Raw genomic sequence first — 11,362 nt, forward strand, 5'->3', positions numbered from 1 at the left:
TCTTTTTATTTCTTTCCTTTTTTCGTCCGTGTTCTTCCTTTTCTAGAACTAAAGTGGGCCACACATTTCAAGAATCGAAGCATTGAGTAATATGAACTAACGTCATTCATCTGCAGAAATATTATTCAAATGGAAATACGTTTAATTTCTTCGAACAGAATTCAATAACATGAATTTACGTTAGCCATCTGAAGAAATTTTTACAAGAAAAAGGTTTGATTTCTTTAGCCACCTAAGTATAGAACATAATTTAATACAAATAACCAACAACTCAAACCACAGCAGTTCTTTTTGCTCCCGCTGCTCTGCTTGTTGAAAGTTTGGCTTTTGCTCTCCTCTGAAATAATAAGCATAGAAATCCTAGAATAACAATGAAAACAAAGTAAACTTCCAAGTGAACTCCCCCAAAAAACTGAACAAATTCTAGTTTGTTTTTACTGTTACAGTTGCAATCATAGATATTTTGCAGTACACTCCCCTTGACAATGACTTCAGGGTCAAGAACAAAATCCAAAGTCACCGGGCCTTCATCCAACCAAATAGATGTATTCTTTGACTTGTAGCCAGGCATGGTTGCCACTACTGCAATTTATAATTGAGAAATTGATTACACACATTCAGAAACAGAACATTGCATAATTTAAGATAAAAACCAGGATAATGTCATCAGGGTAGTGATGAAATTGTCACTTATCATACAATGTAATCTGTATTCCCTTTGTCAGCAATTCACTTAATTGGAATATTAAGGAAGTAAATGTCCTAAGCCTTTTTATTTGATGTAATTTATTTAATTTGTCTTCAAACAACTTAAGAACCCACCTAAATCATCAAATCTTGAGACAGTCATTTTTATTATTTAATTATTTCAGAATATCTTCAGGGAGGCTTCAACCTGGACTATGATGAAATAATCAGAAATTTATAGTAATACCTTCATATTTATCTCTTGGTGCAAGTAAGCGATGATAGTCACCAAAAAATTTTCCAGCTCTAACCTGTTGGTCCAGAAAATTAACAGACCCAAAAAAGTGAAGCTCAAAATCAAATGTGCCGAGAAATATCAAGAACTATAGCAAAGGAACAAATCCATAGGCTAAAAATTGAAACATATTATTGTCTAATAGGTCAATCAGTCAAATATATAGATCAGCATTGTATGAAAAGGCAACGCTGGGAAAGAATTTTACAAAAACCAGAAAAATGTAATCTTTCTTATTGTTTTTGAATATTATTTTAGACCACTAGCTCCTAAAAGTTATATATCAGGAAATGCTTATTATAATAAACACATTATTGCAGTAGGCCACGTAGCACTCAAGCTATCAAACAAAGAAGTGTCAGAATTTTACTTTATTTTTGACATAACCAATTCTAAAAAGCGTAAAGGAAAAGAAGGAAAAATTCTTTGCTAGAATTGTGAAATACCCATATTCTAATATTTCTGCTCATTTTCTATTTCCTTTTCCTCCATCTAACTGATTTCAATTTTACCCCACTTTCATAGTATTTTCTAATCTTCATGTAGTATATGAATGAAAATTACTATTCGCGAATTACCATAGGCCTTTCTTATCTAGATAAATTGAAAATTACTTCTATCAAGCAGAACAACATAAAGATTCATTGATTCACTGTCATCAGAACCCTTATTTTTTGCAATAGAAGAAGAAAGTTTATTCAAAGATACACAAGAATCATGGAGCATAGAACATTTAATAACAGGAAAAGCATATTCCATGTCATGGGATCAGACTAATCCTTGTGACCCGTGCAATTTTTATGGCAAAATTGGAGCATGTTTGGAAATTCACATAAATCTCTGATGTCATTATCTAATAATTGAACAAAAATGTGAAGATGCATACTTCTTAACATGGAAAAGTCATAGTGAAGGAAGAAAAAATAGACACAACAAATTTTAAAGGATCACGAGGAGGAACCATAAATATACTTTCACACATACCGTGTAATTTATTCCACTGACGGTTATAAAGGCCGGTAGTGGCCTTCCATCACCTGAAGAATATACTCTTCCATGCACTCCTGTCTAGAGAGTACAAAACAAATAGCCAATCAATCTAATAAAACTATAATGGAAAAAATTAAAAACAACTGAGCCCTATATACAAAAGTATGGAACTGTCATCAAATATAATTGTGCATCTCATTTCAAGCATTCAGCAATTTATTTGAAACTGAATCTTTCAGGTTTCCTTCAACGTCTGTGAAAATTGACAGGAATAATGGGATGTGTTGGAAATCAAAGGAAATCGCAGTGTCTGCTAAAGGATAATGTACTCATTGTAGCAGTCGATGGAAAGCAGTTCAGTGTGCTGAACTCCCCTCTAAACTTTCATTTTCTTTGTCCACATTGCCCTTTAAACATATTCTGAGCAGACAATCACATAAAAGTCTTCACGGCCTTAGTTGGTAACTTGGCAATCGGTATTAAAAATATAAAGGATACATGAAACAGCAGATCATGAGTTACTTGTTATGACATGCCTACAAATCCACATTACTGTAAACTATAATAGGAGTTAGTGATACATGATATGTTCAGTTCCATTGAGAATTTCATAATAGAAACTTTATTTACTAATTCTTATTTTTTCCTTAACCTGATCTCTATCGGCATTATCCTAGTGCAAAGGTGAGTTAAGTAATTTTAACAGTCAAAAAGAAAACATGATTTTACTATTGGAAACTGGTTAAATAGTAGTCATTATAGCAATTTGTATGCAAATATCTGTATTTTATATAGCTGTATTATCAGTGTTCTTGTACTACAGACTTGTACGACAGGCTGTCAAGAGTCTCATTCTCTTTGTAAATAAACTGAAACGTAAGGTCAAGGTCACTCATATACATATAACTAAACATTCACTCAGGGATGTTGTCTCCTACATTCTTTTCTCTGAAATAGTTTACAGGAACCATTCAAGGGTTTTTTAAATATTCTGATTTATAAAGGAAAAGGACAGTAAAAATATTTGATATTAGTTCTTTAGGCATTTTGCACATAAACAGAAACAGCATACCTTCACAAGGCTTGCCACAAGGTTAAGCATGCTCATTCTGTTGTATCTCCAAAGAATGGGAAGCTAAATATTAACAAAGTAAACAGGTGTCATCAAAAGAAATTTTTCTCCATGAAAAGTAAAAAAAAAAATATCAATAACATGTAGATGTCAAACATGTTTACCAAGTTTCTGACAAGTACTCAATATTAGGGTAGAAATAGCGGAAACCAAGCTCCTTATAAGCATAGGTAGACCTTAGGTTAGATTGAAATCACGAAAGACAAATAATGCTGAAAAATAAAGGAAATCCTGCAGATTAACAGAATATTCCAGCCTCCCAAAACCTCTCTTCTTAATTCTTGTTTACCCTCCCTCTCGTCCTCTCTCTCCTTTTAATAATTTTCTCAGACAACTCACACCTTCTCCACTAGTGAATATTCCTTTTAGCCAGCGTATAGTACACTGCATGTCTGGTACCTTATGGTCTTCACTCCTACATGCCTATTGGTATCTCATACTCAATGCAAAGAAACAAAAATAAATTATGATGGTGTCAGACAATGGGGTTTCCAGTTAGACTGTGTAACAGCCAAATCATACTTGCTGTGTTATGTGGAGAGAACTTATGATCACTGAAAATGAAGAACTTTCTTTAAAATGAAGTGAACAATATCTGGGTAAAATTTGTCAAATGAATGAACAGTTATATTACTAAAATTTGGTTTTCATTATGTCTGAGGGGAAATTCATCCAGCTTCAGACAATCTACAGGATAATGTCAGCCGAAAACATATTCTCTTACCTGATCTTATAAGATTATCTTGCTTTTTTCAAGTTCCCTTCTAATAATTATTTTACCTTACACCAGATATACTTGTAATTTTAGGGACTGCTCAGATTCAAAAATTGAAACTAACCTCAGCAGCATTAGGCCATTTATTATCACTAATTTCCAAGGTCAACTCAAAACAGCCAGCATGTATATAGTTCCAATCTTGCATTCCTCCATATAGAGGGTACCTGCAATGATTATCATTTGTAATTTGTGCACATATAAAAAGGAAACAGATTTCAATTATGATTTATGAACTTCAATGCAGTACTTTTAGACAATACCAAGCTGCTCCATTTGTAATTCCACCGAGAAATTCCTTGCTTGAAGACATATTGTAGTGTGAGTGACTATATATGCTTGCTATGAATTGGAATGTATCATCATCAGGACATCCATAGTACTTTGTCCTGTAATATATTCATATTAATAGACAAATTCAATGCAAGTGTCTAGATTGGGAGCATATCATTATACATCCCAGCATAAATGTAATGTACTGAAGATGGTGTGAAAGCAAGAAGAGACAAACAGTATCTGACATCACATATGTCCCTAAAGTCATATTTCCCATGGTGTTGCTGACATGAGTATAAGGTCTGAAAGTTATTTTGATATCTAATGAAATAATTAATAACTTAGAATAGAAAAGATTTTACATACAGTAAAAAATATTCAAAAATCAAATCTTGGTAACCATATTCCAATTTAATAACATTATAACATAGCACTCACGGAATGTTAATAACAATAGAACATAGCACTTGCAGAATGTTAATAACTTCAAATAGCAAAAGATTTGTCATCCGATAAGAAAGCTTCAGGAAACAAAGATTGGTAATCATTTTCCAACTTAACAAACATAACAATTAAACATAGAACACTTAGTAGAACAATAACCACTACGACAATAACCAAGCCTTTCTTTTCCAATAGAAGGGGTTAGATTCATGGATCAAACGATGCCATAATGTAGCATAAATCATGTCTAAGTAGTTTGGGCTTTAGTTTCCATTGGTTGCCCTCTACCTCTAGTGATTGGGATCTTCCATCCAACCTACTCTCTTCATTGGGAAATCTACAGTTCTTTTCCACAAATGCTTAAACTACATAAGGTGAGCTTCTACCATCTTTTCTACAGCAGGTGCTACTTCTACTTTTTCTTCAATACCTTTGTTACTAATTTTACGTTGTCTAGTATGCCCAGTTGCTCATCCAACACAACATTCTCATCTCTACTACATTTCCGTTGGCTTTTTACCGCTCAACATTCAATTTCATAAAACATTACAAGTCAATGGTGACCATGTGAAAAACACATAATGTGCTGCAAAGTCGACACAAAGTGCAAATTAATGTGTGTAATGAATACAAAAAAAATAAAAGTACCACCTTTTATCATCAGTACCATCCCATGGATAATTTGCAACAAGTGCACCCTGAAGTTTTTTTTAAAAAAAAGACACCATTAATGAACAAACTTTGTATCTAAATTTGATAATACAAATGTAGACAAGTTATAAACAATTCTACAAGATGAACTATTCAGGGTTAGTTCACATAGGTTGGCCTTTTCAACCATAAATGAAAATCAAGAAAAGTTGACGTCAGTGAAGAAATGAAAACGAGTTATGTAAATGCTGGCAGAATGCAATGCAATGAAGTTCCTACATTTCAGTTTTCATTTAAACTATGTTCAGATGCAAGGAAACAATTAGGAGAGATTTTGAAATTTGAAATAAAGAAAAAACATAGAAGGAAAATTTTGTTTTTTGAATCTAATTTCCTCTCTACTTTCTTTTTCAACCAAACCATAGAACTTTTCAAATTTTAAATGTTTTCTTTCCACCTTTTTTTATTTCTCTTCATCCAAATATAGGATTAAAGAAGAAATATAAAACAAAATAAACTAACTGGAAAAAAAAAATTCCCAGAATTTCAGAAAGCAGGAACCATGCAGTTCAAACTGCTTAACCTCATATTCTAACTTTTATCATATAATTGCTTCTGCGCTGTGTATCTTCTAATAGAAAAAATAGAAAGATTGTAGAATGAAAGCAAGGGTAGAATTCCATGATGTGTAGCAGGATCCCCATATGTAAAAGAAAAACTGGAAACAAAAATCTCACCAAGTGTAGACATCACAAAAAATAAATAAATCAAGAAACCTATATGTTGATTCCAAAGAAGTAGTACCCCGTGCAAAGTGGCAGATGCTGTGAATCGTATATCTCGCGACCAATTCATTATTGCTCTTGTTTCAGGTTGCCGGGAATCCTCATCATCATTTATAAAAAAGAACTATTGTTTCATTTAAGACAGACATCATAGGTTAATGTTCAGATTATCTATAGCAAGAAACAGAGGTAATTATAACAAATAACAAAATAAATATAGAAAGTGCAACTTTAAATTTAAATTAAATGCCAAAAAAAGGAAAAAATATGTATACATCCATATCCAGAAAGTAAAAGTTCATGGTCCTAATATTAAAATCATCAATAAAAGGAATCATAAATTTAATGCAAAGCACTTATAAATGTAAATCAAGCATTATAACAATCTTATGACCATGACAGCCAAAAAATCAATAATTATTGTAATATTAGGATCAGATTTCATAGTAAAAATGAACTTCAAACAATTTCATTAACATACTGTATACAGATTACTCTAAAAAAATATACCTGGTCAGGAAAATCCCGGTTCAGGTCAATATTATTTGCATTACCACGCTTTCTTAAACTAAACCCATCAGGATTCATTGATGGAAGTAAATGAAGGTGAACATTCTCCACAATCAATGTTGCCTGAAAAAAAGTCAGACTCTGTAAAAACTGAATCATAAAATAATAATAGTGTCACTGACAAATGCAAGATGAGAATACCGAAACTGAATTCCAATATATTGGAAATATAGCTCATATTATTTATTAAATAAATGTGATAACACAAATGCAGAGTTTTTTCACATTCAGTCATTTGAAATTGAAATGAATGGACCATTCCTTTCTCTGGCATTATTCATGAAATTTGACAGGTGGATATTCAACAAGATGGAAAAGCCTTGATTTGATGGATTTCTTTCTATTTTTTAAAATAAAAGACGTTTCAATATAGGAAAAAATGAAGAGATTGTTATAAGGCTGTATAACAACTTTGGGCCAATCACTAGAGTTTGTGTGCTCAATAATAGATATTGCTCCAATTTATAAACTTCCTGTCAACAGTATCAGTAAAATAACAGCCAAGGCACATACTTGTCATGCACAACAAATGCAGGGAAAGAGGTCAGAATATATTTGTGCACATACAGGAAAGAAAAATACCAGAGGATCTTTCAAATGGTTATCACATAACCAATTAGCCAAAAATATAAGAAGCTCACGCCCTACAGGTTCATCTCCATGCACGTTCCCAATATACTGCATATTCAGTATTATATTGGTCATAGAGTTGCTGAATACAGAACAACAGAATATTCTTCAGGGAATTAATAAACAAAAGGCAAAAGTATAAATATAGAATAGATCACAAAAATCAAAGCCACAAAACTACTAATCCATATATGAGTAAAAAAATCCAAGAAAAGAAGAATTTATTGAGAGAAAATGCAACAAGAATTTGCTAAACCTCATGCAAAAATGCACAAGTTAAAAAAAAAGCATAATTGGGAAGTAGTTCCTAGGATTATTTAACATCTTATCAGAAGTTATCTGAGATCATTATTTTAGATAAGTGTTGAACATGGAGTGTAATTTTTATGAGTTATGAAAGATGTATTTTACACACTTATATGCCAATGATTTCTTTTACACTTCAAATCCTTGAATTATTTAACCACTTACCCCAATAAACTCCTGCCAGTTCAGAAAATTGATGCATGTAGAATGCATTGGTGTTCCTAATAGAGAACAAAAAGAATTTCGAATATCACAATCTTGAAATTTATATTCAAGAGACAAACCTGTTCAAAATCGCCTCCAGCATTGAACTGTCACGACAAGTATCCCATATGACACATTGACACCGATTGAAACATTCATGAACATGAATTCTTAAGTAATAGGTGTTATTCTAATATAATGCTACAGATTTTTTATGTTTTATTTCAATGAAGTCATTAACTATGGAAACGTGTAAAAAGGGAGGGGAATCAAGAGGATTAGAATAAATGGAAAAGTTATTTCAATAATTTTGTCTGTTCCTACCACTCAATGTGTCATCATGTTCTAACTTCAATCAATAAAGTTAAAATAAAGCAATACCACGAGCAAATTACTTCACTTGTATCGGATGCAAAACACATACCTTAAATGCAGGTTTAGTCTCTTCTTCTCCTGGCGTGTCAGAAATCTCTATAACCCACTATATGGAATGGAGGAAAACAAAAGAAAGACAACACTCACTTAAATGAAGCTATTTTTATTCGAAGGTAAGTTATTAATGAACTTCAAAAAGAAGAAAAAAAAGAGAGATTACCAGTGGAACTCCATTTACACTCTTCCCAATACTAATAGCCCATTCCAAGAATCCCTCAAAGAGAGAAACAAATCTCCAGTCAGTTTAAAAGTTGTAAGAAGAAGCACTGCCTTTTTCAGAAGTTAATTTGTTCAATAAAGATGGAATGACTGAACATTATGCTCTAATGTCCTTTATTGAGGCATAATTTTGAGATAGATAATCAAGAAGATGCATTACACAAGTATGAGGAATCACCTGTATATCCTAGAAATGTTACTGCATCTTTGTCCAAATTCCTTAATGGCCCTTTCAAGGTCAGCATTGGTCATATATCCTAGTGCCAAATCAACACTGCTAAAGAAAACAAATAATTAGATGATAAAAATGAAAACACACTATTTGAAGTTAAATGTAGAACAAAACATAGCAATAATCATGTCATGGGTATCCAGATAAAAGCAATGATTACCTTGTCTTAGCCTGAGACTCGTCATGATCCAGCAAATGCCTTGCACGGCTTGCATTACTATGGTTATTGAAGTCTTCTAATCCCAACATAAACATGCAATTAGAAACTCCAAAGTCCAAACTAAAAATCCATCTTTCAAGCTAAACAGAAAAGTTTATCAATCTAATTTTCACAACAATGTAAATTCCGACTCCCAAAGTTGTAATCTTTCACAGTAAACTTCTAAAGCAAACAGCTGAAATAAAAATGAACTGACAATATAAATCCACAAGCAAGCCAAGATACATTGAGCAAGAAAAGGATAAAGCATTATCCACAATCTCATCCATTGACAACATCAAGAAGTTAAAAAATTATCTATAAAAGAACCACCAAATCTTAAATATAGTTACGACTTCAACAATGAGTTTCAGATTGTGTTGAGCAAAAATTCAAAAGACTCAAATTTCAACGAACCCATTTCTTTCCCTGTTCTAATCAGATTTTTTTTAAAAGAAGGAAAGAAAAATAAGCATTCAGAGAGCATTGATGCACAGTTTGAGATGCAAAGAAGACCTGAAGGAACAAGGCTTTGCCAGGAACCCCTGGCAAGAGAAGAGGAAGGTGTGGAAGCTAGAAGAAGAAGGAAGAAGAGCAGGTTCATCTTCACAACCATGGATAATGATGTCGGATTCACGTTTAAGGTTGTTTGTTCTGATTCATCGGGGTCACTCCCGTGACGTGAAAAATCCAACCTTTCATATTCAAGCAACGTTGCCACTTTTAATCTTGTTTTCGTCTGCAAATGCAACTTGGAAGATATATATAACTTTATGCTATTCTGGGCTGGGCTATGTCATTAAATCATTACCCATTTGTCAGTTTGGAAGGCCCGTCACCTTTTTATTAAATTTTTGGGGAAAAAAAAAACTTTCCATGAACAAGAAAAATAAAGAAAAACAACTTTTTCATATGACAATGCGACTAAAAAACTTCCACATCATAAAAGCTCTTTTCACTTTTTGAAGACTTGCTAAATTAAAATAAAAATGTCCAAAAATACTTTATGCTGAAAACAATTTTTTTTCAAAATGTATGATTTTACTGTTTTGCTTTTGCTTATAACCCGTTGTCAGTGTTATTATAAATACTACTATGTCATTAATTAAATAATTTTTTAATCCATTTCAAAAATGCATTTTTTAACCATTTCATGCCACTTTTATGACAATGTAATTCGTAAAGGTGACTTTTTTTATATAGTTCTAATATGAATTGTGAATTAACATATCTAAGCAAATTAATTATGCGCATAATGGATTTTTAATACAATATTTCATTCGTGTCCTGATTATCTAAACAAATTGTTAGCATCAAATTATAACTCTCGAGCATTTTATATTTTTTGTCATCAATTACAATCATAATTGAAATTTGTACTTTTTCTCCTATATTTTCATCCATCCACTTGAGCTATGTCCAACAGTGTTCTTTATTCAATTTCGGACTCTCTTTTTAGCTTTTAGATAATGGTGGAATTGAATTTGTCTCGTTGGAATAACTTGGTAAGTCAGTGGAATTCGATTTACCAATTGATTTTGTGATATGAAGCGCTTCTAAGTTGGATAAGTGTGTTGGTAAATGACTGTTTTCTACTTGAAAAAATGCTTGAGGTGACATAAGCACAAACACTCGCTTTACCAAAGAAGCTTATATTTCTTTTATAATCTCACACATCCACTCTCATACATGATATTAACCTGGAAAATATTTAAAAATCTAACAACCTTGATTTATATGCTTACAAAATATTTGGTTGCAACAAAAATGGTAAATTTACAATGTAAAACAAGAGCAACAAAATCAAGATAAAAAATATGAAGGTTTTAACAGAAGTCTAGAGTTTAGAGTAACTTTTTTTTTTCGTCAATACTATAGAACACCTTAAGTGGATTGAGATTAACACTTAGTTTGGACAGGAAAAATGAGAAATAAAGAAGAAAAAACACAAAAATAAAACGAAAGCAAAACAGAAAAGCATGCATTTTAAATTGAAAGAATTTAAAAAATGAAAATAAGATAATTTCTTGATAGTTGTTTAGATGGAATGAAATGTAAAAGAAAATAAAAGAAAGAAACAATACGGATTTTGACATTAATGTTTTACTCCTAAATTAAAGTGGGCTCTCACATGGTTTATATATTCTCATAATCAAAGACATAAAATTTTAAAATACTCATTGTCAGAACTTTAACGTGACATGCATTTATTTATGTAACATAAATAATTATTCTAATACAATAAGTGACGCAACATGTTTAAATGATTGTTACATTATTAATAAGTGACAATAATAATTATATTTATTTTAAAAGTTTACAGAAAAATTTAAAAAACTTAAATTATATTGATAAAGATTACAAATACTTAATACCTTCTGTTTCATTATTATCTCAATTATTAATCTTATAATAATTACTATATATAACTGCATTTTATTTTTGAAGTGCGTTTTTTCTTTTAAACTAGAGTGTTTTTAACGGCACAGCCATCTTTACCTTTCACATTAAAAAATACAAATAATAAAACAA

At 31.6% G+C, this 11,362-nt stretch overlaps 1 protein-coding gene across 2 annotated transcripts; it reads right to left on the reverse strand.

Annotated features, from left to right (window-relative positions):
- Positions 1-128: 128 nt before the first annotated feature.
- On the reverse strand, positions 129-9,551 carry LOC113872012 (carboxypeptidase SOL1). 2 transcript variants are annotated; one of them, XM_027509166.1, is made up of 15 exons: positions 9,347-9,551; positions 8,792-8,867; positions 8,578-8,673; positions 8,341-8,371; positions 8,170-8,226; positions 7,188-7,283; positions 6,546-6,668; positions 6,055-6,159; positions 5,251-5,297; positions 4,143-4,268; positions 3,944-4,046; positions 3,045-3,107; positions 1,967-2,050; positions 935-998; positions 129-582 (listed from the first exon to the last, which is right to left on the reverse strand). In XM_027509166.1, exons 1-15 carry the CDS (start codon positions 9,444-9,446, stop codon positions 272-274), a joined length of 1,482 nt encoding a protein of 493 aa, XP_027364967.1. In that variant the 5' UTR covers positions 9,447-9,551; the 3' UTR covers positions 129-271. The 2 variants fall into 2 exon arrangements, with proteins under 2 accessions (XP_027364967.1, XP_027364966.1); XM_027509165.1 differs by having other exon boundaries at positions 8,578-8,676.
- Positions 9,552-11,362: the final 1,811 nt, after the last annotated feature.

Source organism: Abrus precatorius, unplaced genomic scaffold (assembly GCF_003935025.1).
Source record: "Abrus precatorius isolate BTA unplaced genomic scaffold, Abrus_2018 Scaffold7, whole genome shotgun sequence".
Taxonomy (NCBI): Eukaryota; Viridiplantae; Streptophyta; class Magnoliopsida; order Fabales; family Fabaceae; genus Abrus; species Abrus precatorius.

Coding starts and splice junctions, on each gene's coding strand:
- LOC113872012 (XM_027509165.1), bottom strand. CDS start 9,446: ATGGTTGTGAAGATGAACCTGCTCTTCTTCCTTCTTCTTCTAGCTTCC. Junction 4,269..5,250: donor GATGGTACTGATGATAAAAG/GTGGTACTTTTA, acceptor AATATATTACAG/GACAAAGTACTATGGATGTC. Junction 999..1,966: donor TCAGTGGAATAAATTACACG/GTATGTGTGAAA, acceptor CTGGACCAACAG/GTTAGAGCTGGAAAATTTTT.